Below are 19,472 nucleotides of genomic sequence, written 5' to 3'. Positions count from 1 at the left end.
CATTAAAATTAACAGATTGGTTAATGATCCAACCCGGTTTTATAGTCCTGTGCATTTTTTAATCCCCATTCCACTTAAGCAAGTGGTACAGACTAATAAAATAATAGAAACTTTCAGTTTGTAAAGCCTAAACTTACAACATGTTTGGGAATTTTGTAGGTGTGCAAGAACCAACATATTAAAGAAAAATTGGACTATTAAAGAAACAATGTAAGGCTTCTTACTTTAAAAAAAAATCCTTTATATGAATATGCCAGGAAAGTTTCTCATTTTTCAAATGTAGTGTTTAATAGACTGAAGAGAATAAAGTTAAATAAATAATATACTATTTTTATTTTGATCTTCAAAAACAAAGTGGAGAAAAAGAAAAATACAATATGGCTTACCATGACATTTGCTGGCTTTATATCCTGGTGAATGATTCTCTGTGCATGGATGTACTCTACTGCCATGGATAAGTCCAGTGATATGAAACCGGCATCATCCCCTTCAAGCTATCAAGACAATATATAATATTAATAAAACAATGCATAGCCAGGTGTGACAATCTAACATGTCTACCACTGGAAATGTATTACTTCAAATAGGATTAGTATTCAAATGCAACTGCTCGTAAGCTTTCAGCTTGTCCATTTGCTGAAATGTATACAAAACAATTACTGAACAGTTTAAATTTGAATCACGTTTCACCACTGTCGCTAGCTAGAATGAATTAGCCAGACAAAAATAGTACTGATTTGGTTTCGTACAAAACTGGCTTTCTGTCTCTGATATGTAACTTTCACAACATAACTGCAACTTAATATAACACAACTGTGGCAAAAATATGAACAAAAGGGAGAAAAAGTTAAACTTACCTTGTGTCGTTAGGAGCCTGAACCACGGTAAAACTCCGGTGAGGTCAATGACCTTACGCTCTCCCACGGTAACACGTTGATGACATATTTGGAAATCAATTCGGGTGGGACATGACAACAGCGCCACCTGCAGGAAGATTTTCTCTCTGGTACCTTGTGTTCTGACACCTGACAACTTTTTTTCTGACACCTGACAATTTTTTTTCTGACACCTGACAACTTTTTTTCTGACACCTGACAATTTTTTTTCTGATACCTGACAATTTTTTTTTTGACAACTGACACCTGACAATTTTTTGTCTGACACCTGACAATTTTTTGTCTGACACCTGACAATTTTTTGTCTGATACCTGACTTTTTTTTTTTTTGACAACTGACACCTGACAATTTTTTTTCTGACACCTGGCAATTTTTTTTCTGATACCTGACAATTTTTTTTTTGACAACTGACACCTGACAATTTTTTGTCTGATACCTGACGATGTCCTAAAATGTACACCGTATTCTGGTCAAATATCGTATCAATTTCAAAATACACTTGTACACATTTAAGGCTATTCATCATCTCTCCCCTCCATATCTCTCCGATCTGGTTGAGATCACCGCCCCATCTCGTTGTCTCAGATCTACTTCTTCCCTTTCACTCTCCGTCCCCTCCCCCCGTCTTGCCACCATGGGGAGCAGGGCTTTCAGCTGCTCTGCTCCACGACTCTGGAATTCCCTACCTCCTCTCTCTTTAAGTCCCAACTCAAAACTCACTTGTTCAAAATAGCTTATCCCACATAACCTCTTCATTCTGCTATTTTAAATTTGTTTACGTCTTGTGCTTTTATGATTGTGTAAACTGCTTGCTTTTATGTTGCTTTTTATTCTGTGTACAGTGACCTTGAGTATTTTGAAAGGCGCTTTCAAATAAAATGTATTAATAATTCAACTACAACAGCAAAAAGCAAGACGCAAGTCACCAGAGTTCTTTGTGTTACTCGTGCACCAGGGAGAGAACCGCGACAGTGCCGTTCCTTCGGTTGACCCCAGTTGCTCTTGTCTGCTCCCTCGTAACACTGCTCTTTTATTGAGGTTACATGAATATGCATAAGTTATGTACATAAGTTTTGTAAAATATGACATTTTACATTGGCGTACACGTAAACAAAGGGTACCTTGTCTGTGTGTCATGTAGGTGTGTGTGTGTGTGTGGGGGGGGTTAATCCAGCAGTTCATTTAAAAAAAAGGAACTTATACTAAAACAGACATAGATGTGTTTATCCTACCATAAAACAATAAAATAAGGTACGACCTTAGGATCTGTGTGTGCATGCCAGTACACTCTGGAAGGCACACAGAGTCTTTACAGACTGCTAAGGATCAAACCTCTATCATTATGCAATCAAACTCTATGCATATATGGGTAAATATTTCTAAGCATAAATGACAATCCAGCAATATAAACCTGACAGTCATTTGACATGAACTGAAACAGAATAGTTTTAATTATATTTGGTGGTGGTTTAAAAGTCTTCCTTCTTATTCCCGCTCTGCCAACTCTCAGCCTCATTCTGTCTCTGCGCTTCCTCCTAGCCTACAACAGCTAGAGCTTCAAGTCAGGGTCTTCTCTTTCATGTTCCTTGCAACATTCTCCCTTTCTTTACGGGTCTGGCTCTAATACCTATCACTGCCGAGATGGGCCATCGGAGTCTGCCAAATATCTCTATAAAAATTGTGTACATCAACAAATCATGTTCATTCTTTGTAATGATCTCTCTTTATTTAAGTGGCCTCTAGGCCACTTTTGACAAGCTCAAGCTTTTTGGAAGCTTTGTGTGTTTTCCAGACTTACCTCAAACACCCATATTGTATGGAGTTATGGAGATCTCAGTTATTTACTTTATAAATTTCTCATTTTTATGTAGTGTATTACAATTATGGGGTGTTTTTGTTACCATTTTTTTTTCTTTTGTTCCTTCTGTTTTGTTTCCTTGATTATAGTCAGAATAATTTTTGTTCACCCAGGGCTTCCATGTCTCCCTAATTGCCTCATGCATGTATTTATGGGCTCAGTCTCCCTTTGGCCTTTGACAGAGCATCTGGTAATACAGGAAACTAAAACAACTTTAATAATAAACATTTACAAAACAAATTTAGAGGATTCATATTTTTCCACTAGTCTTAAAACACATCTTGGAAATTTTCAGGGAAATATAGAAATTAAATTTCTTGATTTCAGACTTTTGATGGAACCATGCTTTTCACTCACACACAATGTAACACATACAATGATTGCGATGGTTTTAACACTTGAACCAAAACCACACTTTCAGTACAGTGGATGTCTAGGTCTGGGGTCTTAACGTTCTGTTGAGGGAGTCATTTCCAATGTCAATGATGTTTCTCATGGCGTTCATTATTATAGCATCAATGTCAGGATTCAGTTCTCTTTCTGAGTGGTAGTTCTTCACTGGAAAAATAAAGTTAATAGGGATGCCCACACGTTTGCTGAACTGCTCAATCTAAATTAAAAAACAAACAAGAAATATAAAAAATATGAGAATTATTTTGACAGTTTAATTATAATGCATTCCTGTATACAGTTCTATTAAAATAAAGTACCCTTTGCTGCAGACATTTGCTCCTGTAGACATTTGTCACATCATGTTTTATCTCAGGAAAAGCCTCGTCAATTTTGGTGAAAATTGCCACTTGTGGAATCTCTGACAAAATAAAATACAAATATTGAGTAAATGGATTGTGATGTGAGATAAGTTTTTCCTAACACTTCTAGTTGTACATAAAAGACGGTGGTCCAATTTCTATCTGTAGTGATGTGCGATACCACTGATTTCCTTTCCAATCCGATACCAAGTAACATTCAGGGTGGTATCGACGATACTGATTTGATACCGATACTTTGTACAAAAACTTATTTTATTTATTGTATCTCAAATGATAGCATCATAATGATTACAGGATATCAGATTACTTGTTTTTATCACTTAATAATGCAGAGTTCATCATATAGAAATAAAAAAACATGAAGTTGCTTTGAACACCTTGCCAGCCTACATCACTAAAGGACTCCATGAGAGACGTCTGTCTCGCCCTAGCAGCACCTGTCCCTCTCTTCAGTTCGCCTCAACATAGCTCGTCATATTCTATGATATGATTTACTCTGAGGTGTTTGACAAGGTTAGTGATGTTGCTGCAACCATACATGCCGACCCTCTCGATTTTTCCGACAATCCCGAATTTCAGTGCCCCTCCCAAACATCTCCCGGAGCCACCATTCTCCCAAATTTCATTTCTCCCGATTTTCAACAAAATTGAAAAACCATATCGCAGAATTCAAAGCGCGGCCCGGCCAATTCCAGTTTCCAACAATGACGGCAGCTACTTAGTTTTAATATTACTCTTATTTCTCTTTCTGGGTTGCAATTTTTTTAAACATATTTTCAGGTGAGAATGTAGCTGTGTAAACTTCAAATATCTGAGCCGATCGACACATCGTCTTCAAACCCCGCGGTCTTTCGCTACTCGGGTTAAACATGATATATAAGTCACTTTGATAATTTAAAAATGTTATTGTTTGGCTTTTTCAGTGTTTTATTTGTTCGTGAGTAAATCGGTTTGGCTGATATTAAAGTTAGATTAGATGACATTAAATTTAACTTTATTAATCCTTCGGGTGGGTTCCTCCGGGGTTTTCACACAGCTGAATAAACGTCAAACAGAAACTGATTAAACAGAAGAGTGAGGCGGTCGAGAATTTACGTCAGCGCCCGGTTATATTTTAGATAGCAAGGAGCAGACGGCAGAGTTTCACTCCACCGAGGGAGCTCGTGACGTACTACCCGGCAGGGCCGTGCAGAGAGGTTTAAAGGGGTGGGTGCTCAAAGTTAAAAAGGGGCACATTGAACCAGGCTGAATAACAACAACACACATTCATCAAGAATCTAATACGGGAAGGGCAGGGCTGTGTTGATCTGAGACTGTAGACATTAAAACGTCCATAAGAGAGATGGTAGCTGATTAAACAAGTGTCATGAGATAATAACTAAATGCAAAGATTGGTGACAGCGCTTGGAACCATAAGGCAACAAAAAACTGTGAGAAATAAACTCGGCTCTGCCTGTGAATCACTCTTTGCTTCTCTTCTTCCTTCCATCCCATCTTTTCATATATCACTCTCCACTTGCTGTCTATCTGAGAACAAGGCACAACTTGCTATTGCAATAAACTATAATTTAATTATCCACACCTAACAACTCTTGCACTTAATCTATAATAAAATGATGACAGAAAATGTTATAGCCCTGCCTTTAGTAGCCTCACACAGCTCCTACTGTTTCCTCCTCATGTCCTTACCAGGCATGTCTGGACAATGTTATATCATGAGTAATATTTTTTTTAAAAATCCATCTAAATAAAACACACACATGCACACACAGGGACATTTTAGACCTTCTTCAGAATACTGTATATACTATGGGCATCATGGTGCTGATCCAGAATCCTTACATTATTAATTATTACTAGAGCTACAATAATAAAGCAATGAGGAGGGGGAAGTAATAAATATGAAATAATGTATTTATGATGATTCCATTTGTTTCACTATCCACTCTGTGCAGGGGCAAAGCTTATTACATGTTTAAACTGTAGAGATACAATAATTTTACTGCTGTAAAATCCAAATTTTGTCTTATTTAAAATATAAATCTAATATAATCTGCGTCTTAATGTATGTTCTTTAAAATACAGTGTGTGTTTTTTAATATATTATAATTATAATAATGCATAATTATGTGGACATGCATATTAGATCGTTTTTTAGTGAAATATAATCCCTCCAGAAAGGCAGGAAAAGCCCGGAAACTTACTTTAAAACTAAATATGTTTCTTAATACCTTAAAACTAAATATTTTCCCTAAAACGGTGACAGAGCTACAGACCCATGACAGGCAGTGAGCTAGCAGCTATGACCAGCACTACTTGTGCAGTTAATAAAAGGACAGGTAATGTTTGTCGCGCTGTTGCACACACAGCACGCTCGTTTGTTTCAGTTCGTCAGTTGCCACAAGACAGCTTACCAACGTGTACGTAATAAGCTAATAATAATAATAATAATAATAATAATAATAATAAATTTTATTTATGAGCGCCTTTCAAGTCACCCAAGGACACTTTACAATAGAATAAAACACTTAGTAAAACAATGGGAGAATAAGAACAATAAAATACAAGCACAAGATAAAATGAACAAACAGTGGATTCACAGTGAATATGCAGATTTGAACAGATGAATTTTGAGTTGGGATTTAAACTGGGGGAGAGAACCAATATTTCTTATTTCAGGGGGCAGAGAGTTCCACAGCCTGGGAGCAGAGCCGCTGAAAGCTCTGCTTCCCATGGTGGTGAGGCGGAAGGAAGGTACAGTAAGCTGGATAGAAGAAGAAGAACAAAGTGAACGGGCAGAACAAGTGGTGGTTAACAGGTCAGAAAGGTAAGAAGGAGCGAGGTTATGAAGGGCCTTGAAGGTGAGCAGAAGAAGTTTGAAAATTATCCGGAATTTCACAGGGAGCCAGTGAAGTTCCTGAAGAACAGGGGTGATGTGCTGGTAGGAGGGGGTTCTGGTGATAATGCGAGCAGCAGAGTTCTGAACCAGTTGAAGCTTATGGAGGGATTTTTGGGGGAGACCATGCAGAAGAGAATTGCAGTAGTCAATACGGGAGGTAACAAGACTATGTACAAGAATGGACGTAGACTGGGTGGAAAGAGAAGGAAGCAATCTGTTAATGTTACGTAGATGGAAGTAGGCAGAACGGGTGAGATTATTGATGTGAGATTTATAAGAAAGTGTACTGTCTAGGATGACACCAAGGCTCTTAACCTGAGGAGAAGGGAGAACTGTGGAGTTATCGATGGTGAGTGAGAAATGGTTTGCCTTCAAAAGGTTTGGATTTGGTGCCAATAAGGAGGATCTAATACTCCTGTTTGCCACACACTACAGTGTACGCTGTACACCTACTTACTGGTTTTGTCGTCTGTGTCTCTGAGTTAACTTGTGTTTCTCCTACAGCTCCGGACCGCTAAAAATGCGCGTGCTCTTTGTGAGCTCGTTCCTGGCTCGTAACCAGCGCGTTCTGCCGTCAAGGGCGATCGTTGGTTAAATGTGATCATGTGACTGATGCAAGCCAGATCCTTTTATTTAGCAAAACTGTGATTAATAGTATATATTATTCACAATGTGAATAAGTGTTATTCTTTATTGATGGGTGTTTACACTGAAATGGCAACAAACAATAACAACTGATGGCTTACATTAGATTTTTTAAGGCAATTGGTCCCATTGTAAAAAGAAGGAGTGATTTTTGCTCACCCAGCTCAGTGGCTTCATCTCTGACGTCCTGTATTGCTTCCACAGTGGCATCATTCATCAGAGATGCAGTGTTGGCATCAACAACACAAACCAAAACGTGCACTTTGTCGTTCTCAGTTGGAGTTCTGTTGTAGTATCTATCGCCTTTTGACAGTTTATTTTCAGGGTTGAACTAAAAGATAAAGCGTAAACATAAAACAAATAATGTAAAATGATGAATTACCTAAAAATTACCAAAAATAATATGAAAATCTTTTCTTTTAACTGAACGTCAGAATTTTAAAAATGCAGTAACTCTACCACGTAACCATCCTTTATGTGGCCCTTCAGCGCCTGTTTGACATGTTTCACATGAATCCTTCTGTTTCTTCTGCTGGTTGTGAATTTCAACCCTACCATGTCATTTAGGAAAAAAGGGTAAAAGGCATTTCCCTTTTTGATCTTGTAGGTTGTATACTGTGGATCACATATGGAGAATACATTTATTTATTTTAACATTCAAACACTCTCAGAAACAGGTCCCATAATGATTATAAATTCAGAAGCAATTTACAGTCTATTGAGCTCTTGTTATTTTTATAACTTGTTGCCACCACAGCATCACCACTGGGTTAGTGGAATTTCATACCAAAACTTCAATGTGAAGACTTAAGTTATTATTTTGGCCTTTTGAAACCAGAAGTGGTGAGCAAGGGGCGAATCAGATAGAGAAACTAAAGTGCCACTACTACTAGAAAGCGGCATTGGTACCATGAGCTGGTGAGGCAGGAGGGGCTAACAAAATTAGACAACAATAGCTATTGTATATAGTAATAGCTAGCTAATTAGCACTAACTATTTCCAGGTTAGCTCATTGACGCTACTGATAGGATAGGAACAGGGTGCATTCATTTATCCAATTCTAGTTCTCCACCACAAGTTAACTTCACATACATGACAGTAAAAGATAGATAATAGCCTTCACCAACTTGCACATTCATGGATAAAGCCAGATCACTGCTCTGCCTACAAGTTATTTAGTGAGTCACATATTAACTGTTACTGGCATAGTTGTACTTTGTCCATACCTTTTTGGTGAAACAGTCACAAGAGTTAGCCACCAAAGCCTCGCAACATACTCTCTTTTGTAAGACGCTGTTTACAGAATTGATGAAACTAGATTTTCCAGCTCCAACTGGACCATGAAGAAGGATCCTAAGATTTTGTTCTTCAACCTCAGGTTTGTAGTTCTCCACAACATGCTGATCAGTTGGGTTCTCTCTGCTCAGGAAAGGAAATATTACATTATCTCACACCTTACATGGAAAAAATGAATAGACATGGAAAATCTGGGTAGTTTACTGACTAAACAGAGGAAATAATTCAAATGTATTTTTTTTCTGTGAGCTTCACTCACCCATTGTTAATTTTCCTCCATGGTTTTTCAAGAACTGACAAGAAACAATTTAATGAGAAAATAACATCAATGTATAGTGCATTTTTTTATTGGATGACAACTCGTATAGCTTTTGAATAAACTTACGTAGAGATGGAGCAGCTGTTGTTGAAGACGAAGAACCCATAACTGAAACATGAAGTATTTATTCTATTTAATTCAAAGTTTACAGAAACAATTTAATTTTTGCTTTGGATTAAAATGAACCTACCTTTGCTGGAGAAAGCCTGCCACCCAATGCCAGAATGTGAACCTATCTACAGTTTTAAAGTCTTCCAAATCCGTTTTTACTTTCAATTTGACTTCTGGGAATTCCCCTTGATCACAGTTTACTTTAATTTTCATCCTGTTTATAGATAACATCAAAACAGCAACATGTTGATGTTTCCACTCTCACGTTCACTGAGAATATTTAATCTCACATTTCATTTGGTTGAGTTTGATATACTTCCATTATATAAAGTCATGTATACCCACAAGGGGTTCTGCAAATTGTTAGTTTTTTTATCTTATAAGTAACATGTTTTATACAGTACTTTCTAAATAAAAGATCACAAAATGCTTCTCACAAGGATAACAAATCATAATTACTTTGCTAATAGTTGAGCTTGTCATGGGCGACTAGGCTTATTCAGGGTTAGGATTTAAATGCAGACATAAACAGAACAACCATTCAAACTTTAAAATGTTCTTAAAGTATTGGGTTATTCATGTACAATTCAGATTTTTCATATCTGTTACCATTTTCATCCTATCCCTCTTTAAGTTTTCAGTTTCATCTTTGTGATTTTTTAGATACAAATACATGCATTGTTATGGTTGCTATGCACTTGGCTTTGAGTGGGCCTTTCGCAATATTCTCTTCATGTCCAAACAACTTCTTGTTCAGCTGACACTTGCGAGACTTTATCAAAGGTGTAAGAATCACAGCAGATGCCTTTGTGTCAAAGTAACTAAGAATAGAACACAGGAAAAACATAAATTTTTAGATGGGAAACTGTTCTTGAAGTATACTGTGTGTGTGTGTGTGTGTGTGTGTGTGTGTGTGTGTGTGTGTGTGTGTGTGTGTGTGTGTGTGTGTGCGTGTGTGTGTGTGTGTGTGTGTGAGACACCAACTGTCTGCCATCTATAATCCAGTTTTGAGATCCCTTCCCAGACGCCTTAATGCCCACTCACATCCTGGGCCATCTGATCTCAGGAATTCGCATGATAAGATGGGGCCAGGTTTCACAATGAACTCACCCGAAACTGTTCTTGAAGTATACTGTGTGTGTGTGTGTGTGTGTGTGTGTGTGTGTGTGTGTGTGTGTGTGTGAGAGGGAGAGAGAGAGAGAGAGAAAGAGAGAGAGAGAGAGAATGAGAAGTGTGCATGAAGTGTGATTTTATCGTGGTAAGTACTGCTAAGTACAAGTCTGCCACTGTTTTCTTCCTTTTAGTTACTTCCGAAAAGAAAACCTAATTTCTGCCGTTAAATAGGCTTCTGAACAAATTTAAACTTTTTAAAATCATGCAAAATGCAAAATGCAAAATACATGCCCCAAAATGTATTCTGTAACGTATTCCGTTACGTTACTCAATGACAGTAACGTATTCTGAATACTTTGGATTACTTAATATATTATCATGCTTTTTACAACAACGTGAATGTACTATTGCTGTGTGATTTATTGCCATTACTGAAGGTACGCGACTCCGAACTGTAGTAAAGGGACCTCTGACTAATACGGCGGGGTCCCTGTCGGCTCGTAGCCGAAAACTAGCTTTACTTTGTTGTGTGGGTCAACTTTTCTTGCGAGAGCCAGAGAGAGGCGTTGAAAGGCTGCTCCGAAGCAGAAACCCGCATTGCAAAGCTGGAAGACCGGGTCCAAAACGCGGAACAGGTGATGCTAAAGATGTTAAAAATTATCAACGAGCAAGAAAACAAAATTGTGGATCAGGAAAGCCGGGCCCGGCGAAAGAATCTGAGGCTGTATAATGTCCCTGAAGGAGTGGAGGGGTCTTCGATGACAGTTTTTGTGGAAAAAGTATTGACGGAATGCCTCGACCTCCCCCAGGGCACAGAGCTTGGTATTGAGAGATCACACCGGGCCCCGGGAGCAGTGAGGAACCGAGAGGGAACCCCACGTTCGATATTGATTTGTTTTGCACGTTACAACACCAAGGAAGAAGTTTTGCGTAAAGCGTGGGCCAAGAGGACTGTTCTGTTGAACGGTCAGAAAATATATTTTGATCAGGATTATGCACCAGCTATTCTGCGAAAACGTAAAGGCTACGCTGAAGCTAAAAGAGCTCTGAAACAACAGAACATAAGGTTCCAGACTCCTTATCCTGCTAAATTAAGGGTCTTCTATCAAGAGGGAACCATGCTCTATGCGACGGCGGAGGAAGCAACCGCGGACATGCGGACAAGGGGATTTCAGATTGATAAAGTTGCCCAGAAGCAGACCTTAACGGAACAGCTGTCAAATTTGACGTGGGCGAAGATTGGAAAGTCGCAGCGGTGTGACTCGGAGGGACATAGAGAAAGTCCCAATAGTGAGCAGCTTCAGCTATCTAGAAGGTGCTCTCCCTCTACGACAGGAGACTAATGGAGATATACTGTGCGGCCGCAATGGGTGAGATAACAAATACTTTTCCCTTATTAGATGATTAAGATTGCAGAGAGACTGTGGAGAAATGCACCTTAAAGGAGCTAGCAGGGGCCCTTGCCCTCCAGTCAGGGGAGGTTTCCCCCTGTCTATGGGATATACGTGCCAGGGTCTGTTAGGACTGACCCCAACCTTGGAATCACATATTATTTTTGTTTTTTTGTCTTGTTTTGTTTTTTCTTTGTCCGATTCTGGACGATTGTGGTTGTTTATTATTTGGGTTGTTAAAGGGAGTTTACCAGTTGATAAATTAATTAAGTCTGGATATTTTATTTCGGATAAATGACTACTAGAGGAATTAAGGTTATATCTTTTCATGTGAATGGGCTCACGAATCCCATTAAACGAAGTCGAATCTTGAATAAAATGAAGAAAGATCGAGCGCAGATAGTATATTTACAAGAGACACACTTGAATAATAATGAACATGAAAAACTCAGGAGGATGGGTTTTACAAATATGTTCTCCTCAGCGTATGAATCAGGCCGCAGACGGGGCGTGGTAATCTTGATTTCCAGGGCACTGAACTTTGAAAAGTTATTTGAACTTAAAGATAAGGATGGGAGATTTATACTGGTACGGGGAACAGTTGATGGTAATCAGGTTACTCTAATGAATGTGTACGCCCCACCAGGAAGTGACCTAAGTTTTTTTAAGTACATTGTTAACATAATGGTGACAGAAACTCAAGGCCCTTTAATTTGCGGCGGTGATCTGAATATACGCCTACAACCGGACCTAGATAGCTCTAAAAGAAAGAAGCCGGGATCGAGTACATTATATAAAAGAATCTCAGCACTGTTCGATGAGGTGGGTTTAATTGATGTATGGAGAAATCGCTTTCCTACAAGGAGGGATTACTCTCATTTTTCAGCCCCACACTCACTTTACACGAGGATAGATTATTTTTTAATGTTTGGAAGAGATAGGGATAAAATCTTAACATGCGAGATGGGCTTGATAGATATAAGTGATCACGCACCGCTGTACCTAACGATTGATATGAATGTACACCCAAAAGTTTCAATTTGGAGATTGAATTCATCCCTGCTTAAAGATGTAGAATTTAGGAAAGTAATAAAGGCAGAGCTCAAAGATTACCTTGAAATTAATGATAATGGGGAGGTTTTACCCCCGATACTATGGGACGCATTAAAAGCTGTTATGAGGGGGAAGATTATAGCATTTGCCTCCTTCCAAAAAAAAGCAAGAGAGAAAAAAATGGAAGATTTACAAGCGATTCAAAAACAATTAGAAAGTGAGCACAAACATAAGCCTTTAGCGGGCACCTTGCAGAAACTAACAATGATTAGAAATGAAATAAATACGCAGAGTATACAGACGATAAAGAGAAAATTGTTATATTTGAAACAGAAACATTATGATGGAGGATCGCAATCAATGAAAATTTTAGCATGGAAACTTAAGAAGAAGATAGCGGAGAATACTGTAACTAAAATCAAACACCCAGAGACGGGGAATATAATGACTCATCCTTGCAAGATACAAAACGCCTTTGAGTCATTTTATAAAACATTATATGCGGGAGTCCCAGGGGGGGCTGAACAGGAAATGGACAACTTCCTGAACTCTTTATGCCTACCAAGCTTTAACGAGGAACAAAATAAAACGATGATAGCGGAGGTGACGGAAGCTGAACTTATGAATGCCATCAATAGGCTGAAATCAAATAAGTCACCAGGCTCCGATGGTTACACCGCGGAGTGGTATCGGGAATTCAAACAGGACTTGATCCCTACACTACTTACTACTTTTAACTGTGTGTTAAAAACAGCGCAAATTCCACCGAGTTGGAAGGAGGCAATTATTTCGGCTATTCCGAAAGAAGGGAAAGACAAAATGGAGTGTGGCTCATATAGACCTATTTCTGTCCTTAACATAGATTATAGATTGTTTACTTCGATAATGGCCAGGAGAATGGAAGAATTTTTACCTGACTTAATTAGCAATGATCAAACGGGGTTTATAAGACGACGACAGACCCAGGATAATATACGTAGAACTCTTCATGTAATACATCAGATACAGACATCTAAGAGTACAGCCATGCTTATGAGTATTGATGCAGAAAAAGCCTTTGATTCTGTAAATTGGGACTTTCTATATAAAGTCCTGGATAAATTCGGCTTACATAAGGGAATTGTTGATACGGTGAGGGCACTATACACTAACCCCACCGCAAGAATTAAAGTTAATGGTTCTCTCTCAAATAGCTTCGTTCTGCAGAGAGGAAATAAACAAGGCTGTGCTTGGTCCCCGCTCCTGTTTGCATTGTACTTAGAACCCTTGGCACAATCAATTAGACAAAATAAAGACATTAAGGGGATCACTATTGCAGGACAGGAACACAAGCTCGCTTGTTATGCGGATGACATATTGATCTATTTAGATCAGCCCACTAACTCCTTGCCTTCGCTGATGAATCTGTGTCAAAAATTTGGGAAACTCTCTGGATATAAAATTAATATGTCTAAAACTCAAATTCTCAGCTATAACTACAACCCCCCAGCTCACATGGTTGTTCAATATCCAATGAATTGGCAAGCACAATCATTGAAATATCTAGGAGTTGTTATTCCCAAGGATTTAACTAAACTATCTGAGGAGAATTTTGGTTCTCTACAAAGGAGAATAGTGGGTGATATTAGGCGATGGAACATGATCCCCTTTCTTTCTTTACACTCACGAGTTGAATCTATTAAAATGAACATCTTGCCAAGAATATTATATTTATTCCAAACACTACCAATATCCATTGATCCAAGTCGTTTCAATGAATGGGATAAAATAATATCGCGGTTTATATGGGGGGGGGAAGCGGCCGAGGGTTTGTTTTAAAACTTTACAATTACATAAGAAGGTGGGAGGATGGGGGTTGCCATCACTAAAAAATTATTATCGGGCTGCTCAGTTGAAAACGGTGGTTAATTGGTGTGATACAAGCTACCAAGCACACTGGAAGACTATAGAGGAGAATATGTTTTCCTCCCCAATACAAGCTGTCCTGATGGACTCGAATATTCGAAAATATATTGACAAGATTCATAACCCCTGGGTGTCGTGCACACTTAATATATGGAGAAAAGTCGTGAAAGAATTCAAACTTGAACAGGATTTGGCTTTATTCAAATGGTATGCATATGATTCTGACTTTGCCCCGAGTAAATTGGACTCACGTTTTAAAAGCTGGCCTGCTAAAGGGTTATCTACATATGATAGTTTGATAAAGGATGGGAACCTTATTAGTTTTGACACGCTGAAACAGAGACACAATCTAGAAAAACAGGATTTTTTTCGATACTTGCAAATAAGACACTATATAAAGACAACAATCGGTCAGATGTCAAATACTAACGTGGAATTGGTAACTTTATTTAGACAGGCGTACAGTGGGGATGTTGACACAAGACTCATTTTTTTTTGGTACAATTTTTTTATGAATAAGCTTCCACACTCAACTGATTATGTGAAGATGTTATGGGAAAAGGAGGGAGGGATGTGTATTTCTAGGGAAGAATGGACTCAGATGTGGGAATGGCAATGGAGGAGTACTTCCTCCAAAAGCTGGAGGGAGTTCGGATGGAAAACTCTGATAAGGTTCTTTATCACTCCATGTCAAAAGGCTCACTATGATGGGAATCCTCCCGTGTGCTGGCGAAACTGTGGATACCAAGGAGCCCATCACACCCATATTATGTGGGACTGTCCTGTGCTACGGACTTACTGGAAAGACATTCATGGTATATTACAAGGCATTTTTAACTGTACATTCCCTCAGGATATGAAGACAATTTTTTTTGGCTGTATACCGCAGAACTGGTCCAAAAATGACATATGTCTGTTAAGAGCTTTATTGGTTGCAAGTAAGAAATGTATAACAAAGAAATGGTCCTCGCAAGACATACCGACTTTGTCATTATGGTGGGAAATTACGTTAGAGATATATAGGATGGAGGAAGTAACAGCTCATGTTAATGACAGGATGGCCTGGTTCCATCTGTGCTGGGATAAGTGGGTCCAATACGTTAATACCTATAAACCGAATTTTCTCTTTAAAGCTTGAAACCACCAATTTAGTTAATTGTTTACTCCCGACAGAGCTTTCTCCTTTTATTTTATATATATATAATTTTTTTTCCTTTTTTTTTTTTCTTTCTCTTTCTTTCTATCTGTCTTTCTTCTCGTTTTGTTTCGTTTTTCTCTTGTAAACTGTGTTAATTAATGCCTGTAATCATCTTTATGAGGTAATATTGTAGAAATAAAGAATATAAAAAAAAAAAAAAGAAAGGCTGCTCCAACAGAACTTATTGTTTTCGGAGGAAAACACGAACACGGTGTACAGTCGAGTCTTAATAGCTTACTTACAACTGGGCTCGTCAGGCACTCTTCTTGGCTGCAGGGGTTATTATTATAGTTACATGCTTCCAGCTCCCGTTTTTCCTCGACGACAACTCGTACCTTTCCACTCCCCTTTTTCTCCCTCCTCGCGCTCACAGACCCATAACGTGTATGGCAGTCCATTCTCCCTGTAACACGGACTACACTGCCCATGATGCTACATTCTAAAGAGCTATGCTGGTAGCAGTCTGCCTGTTAGCTTAGCACAACAACAACGAAAAGGTGCTCTCTCACCCAGGAAACACACAGTCGCAGAGAGAGAGAGAGCGTCGCCCTGTAACCATGGCAACCATAACGCTGCCGCCTGGAACAACAGAACGTAGCTGTCAAACAAAACCCAAACAGTCCTGACCCGCGACAAAATGAAACAGGAAAGTACCGCAGTGTAATCCATTTATTTCAACAAAGTAACTGTATTCTGAATACCACCTTTTTAAACGGTAACTGTAACGGAATACAGTTACTCATACTTTGTATTTTAAATACGTAACGGCGGTACATGTATTCCATTACTCCCCAACACTGGACAAAAGTATATGTATATGCATGTGTGTGTGTGTAAAACACTAATACCTCTGGAGAATTTATATATTTCTATTTTATATTTATTCAGTGACATAAATTATTTATCTGACATTGAAAGTGAGAGGCATTTAGTTTCTGTTCTGAAGAAATGAAAATGAGAGATATGAGTGAAGTTGGCCCCCCCACCTTCTTCAAATACAACAAAAGTGGTATCAGATGTTTGTGCTACTTTTGTGCTGCAAAAATTTTCATTTGTGCTCCTGTCATTTTAAAGATATTCAAGAAAATTTCTAGAGGTCATCAGAGGTCAACCAGCCCCCCACATTAATGGAATCAAACAAAACTGGTGTCAAACACAAACTGGTTCACCCGAAAGACAAAACTCCTGTTACGTTTCAGTGTTGTCAGTGTGTTGTTTTTGGCGTGACTGTTATGTGTTTCCTGTTTACTTTGAAAGTCTGTGTTATCTTAGTGTTTTCAGTTTACGTTTCCCTGTCTCGTCAGTTCTAATTTGCCCCAGCTGTGTTTCCCTCCTGTTGTCCATTTTCCTGATTGCTCCCTCTATGTATTTAAACCCTGTGTTTCAGTGTGTCATGGTCGCGATCTCCCCCGTGTTGTAAATAGTTTGGTGTTTTGTTGTAAATAAATAGTTTGTTGTAAATAGCTTTAAATAGATTTGTCGATACTTTCGTTTTGGGATTTTGGTGGTGAGCTTTAGTGGGGTTTTTTGTGTGGTTTTTTTTTTTCTTTATTTTTACTTTTTTTCGTGTTGCACTCCGGTTGCCTAGGCCGGGGTGTAACATATGGGGGCTCGTCCGGGATTGCCTTCGCTGGGGGGTCCGGGGACCGCCCCAGCCTTTGTCGTCTGCTGGAGGGTCCGTGGGACCGCTCCAGCCTTCATTCGCCTTCGCTGAAGGGTCCGAGGGACCACTCCAGCCTTCATCCGCCTTCGCTAGATGGTCCGTGGGACCGCTCCATCCTTCGTCGTCTGCTGGAGGGTCGGTGGGGCCGCTCCAGCCGTCATCAGCTTCGTCTGCCTTCGCTTCAGCCGTCTGTCTCTGCTGGAGGGTCCGAGGGACCGCTCCAGCCTTCATCCGCCTTCGCTGGAGGGTCCGTGGGACCGCTCCAGCCTCCGTCGTCTGCTGGAGGGTCAGTGGGACCGCTCCAGCCTTCATCAGCTTCGTCTGCCTTCGCTGAGGGGAGGGTCCGTGGGACCGCCCCAGCCTTTGTCGTCGCTGGAGGGTCCGTGGGACTGCTCCAGCCTTCGTCGTCTGCTGGAGGGTCAGTGGGACCGCTCCAGCCTTCATCGGCTTCGTCTGTCTGGATCAAACTTTTCACTTGGTGTTAAATGTTTGATTTTTGGGTGGGGGGAACTGTTACGTTTCGGTGTTGTCAGTGTGTTGTTTTTGGCGTGACTGTTATGTGTTTCCTGTTTACTTTGAAAGTCTGTGTTATCTTAGTGTTTTCAGTTTACGTTTCCCTGTCTCGTCAGTTCTAATTTGCCCCAGCTGTGTTTCCCTCCTGTTGTCCATTTTCCTGATTGCTCCCTCTATGTATTTAAACCCTGTGTTTCAGTGTGTCATGGTCGCGATCTCCCCCGTGTTGTAAATAGTTTGGTGTTTTGTTGTAAATAAATAGTTTGTTGTAAATAGCTTTAAATAGATTTGTCGATACTTTCGTTTTGGGATTTTGGTGGTGAGCTTTAGTGGGGGTTTTTTGTGTGTTTTTTTTTTTTTTTTTTTTTTTCTTTATTTTTACTTTTTTTCGTGTTGCACTCCGGTTGCCTAGGCCGGGGTGTAACACTCCAAAACACAGACAACACTAGGAGTCCCAGGCTTCTACCGTTTCTACCTTTAAAAGCCGGAGAGCAGTCAAATGATGGAAGTGGAAGCTAAATTGGCTAGTCATTCATATGTAGATTAGGCTGTTACGTAGGAATTCTGGAGGGAGGGGAGTGGGGGTGAGTGACTGAGGGGGTGGGGGAGTGGAGTGTTTCAGTTTGCCATCTTAGGGAGAAATCAACACACATGGGTGTATGTCCTTTGTTGCTGACATTTATTGATGAAAACAGTACAAAAAACCCACCATTTGTACACATATTTACAAATAATGATAAAAAGTGAGTGAGTATATTACAACATTATCAGAAATCACTCACAATCCTGGCACTGCCACGGTATCTGTCGTCTGCATTTACCACATGTGTATCTGTAGCAGTGAACACATCGCACAGTGACCTGATTTCTCTTGCATTTGTGTTTGACCTGACACGTTGCTCTTTTTCCAGGGCTCGGTGTGGAGGGTTGTGTCCGAAGCAACTGTTCTTTTCTTGCCTTCTTCGCAGCTACATGAGAGCGAGCCAATTCTGTTGCAAGCGCCACCAGGAAGTCCACCCGTCTTTCCTTCGTCCCGGTGCATGCTTGATACAGCACATGTGCATTCAGTGCTGCCATGTCAATCATGTTATAAAACATGGCAACTGGCCAGCGCCGTGTTCCTTTGCGGACAGTGTACTCCCGAACCATCTGGTCCATCACATCCACGCCACACTTTGTTTTGTTGTAAAAGGGTGACAGTGTTTGGCTTCCTTTTGGTAGTGTTATCAGTCTGAACCACGCTGTGCATGCTGCTAAGAATGGTAAATGGCCTGCATTTGTATAGCGGTTGTATAGCTTTTCTAGTCCATAGGACCCCAAAGCGCTTTACACTACATTCAGTCATCCACCCATTCACACACACATTCACACACTGGCGATAGCAAGCTACATTGTAGCCACAGCTGCCCTGGGGCGCACTGACAGAGGCGAGACACAGGCGGACACAGGCGCCACCAGTAGGCAAACACGGGGTTAGTATCTTGCCCAAGGATATTTGGCATGCAGCCAGGATGCAGCCTGGGATCGAACCACCGACCTTCTGATTAGTGGCTGACCTGCTCTGCAACCTGAGCTACAGCCACCCATATAGACTGTCTTCTTCCGTTTGGCCGCATACGCCGTCAGCGTGGCAGCAGAGGTTGAAAACACCTAAGAAATAAGATAAATTGTTATTTCCATAGCCCTTTTACACACAATGAAACACATAAACATAAAACCACAAAAGACCTGCAACATACCTGAGTGGTGAATTCATTGCGATCTGTCTGTCTAGTGGATTGGGGAATTTCCCTGCGAATCTTGTTGACTGTGCCGAGGATGGTGGTTTTCCGTCCAAG

At 40.0% G+C, this 19,472-nt stretch overlaps 1 protein-coding gene across 1 annotated transcript; it reads right to left on the bottom strand.

Annotated features, from left to right (window-relative positions):
- Positions 1-2,750: 2,750 nt before the first annotated feature.
- Positions 2,751-8,948, bottom strand: LOC113018084 (interferon-induced protein 44-like). Its single transcript, XM_080299001.1, has 8 exons — positions 8,878-8,948; positions 8,754-8,795; positions 8,628-8,661; positions 8,299-8,491; positions 7,532-7,687; positions 7,232-7,403; positions 3,466-3,566; positions 2,751-3,365 (listed from the first exon to the last, which is right to left on the bottom strand). The coding sequence occupies exons 2-8, from the start codon at positions 8,791-8,793 to the stop codon at positions 3,189-3,191; spliced, it is 873 nt and encodes a 290-aa protein (XP_080155127.1). The 5' UTR covers positions 8,794-8,795; positions 8,878-8,948; the 3' UTR covers positions 2,751-3,188.
- Between the last annotated feature and the right edge of the window lie 10,524 nt (positions 8,949-19,472).

The sequence above is a fragment of the Astatotilapia calliptera genome, chromosome 3 (genome assembly GCF_964374335.1).
Source record: "Astatotilapia calliptera chromosome 3, fAstCal68.1, whole genome shotgun sequence".
NCBI classification, from domain to species: Eukaryota; Metazoa; Chordata; class Actinopteri; order Cichliformes; family Cichlidae; genus Astatotilapia; species Astatotilapia calliptera.
Note: the sequence above shows the minus strand (reverse complement) of the source record. Positions and strands in the feature narration are given on the sequence as shown.

Coding starts and splice junctions, on each gene's coding strand:
- LOC113018084 (XM_080299001.1), bottom strand. CDS start 8,793: ATGGGTTCTTCGTCTTCAACAACAGCTGCTCCATCTCTAC. Junction 8,662..8,753: donor AACAGCTGCTCCATCTCTAC/GTAAGTTTATTC, acceptor GTTTCTTGTCAG/TTCTTGAAAAACCATGGAGG. Junction 8,492..8,627: donor TGGAGGAAAATTAACAATGG/GTGAGTGAAGCT, acceptor TTTCCTGAGCAG/AGAGAACCCAACTGATCAGC.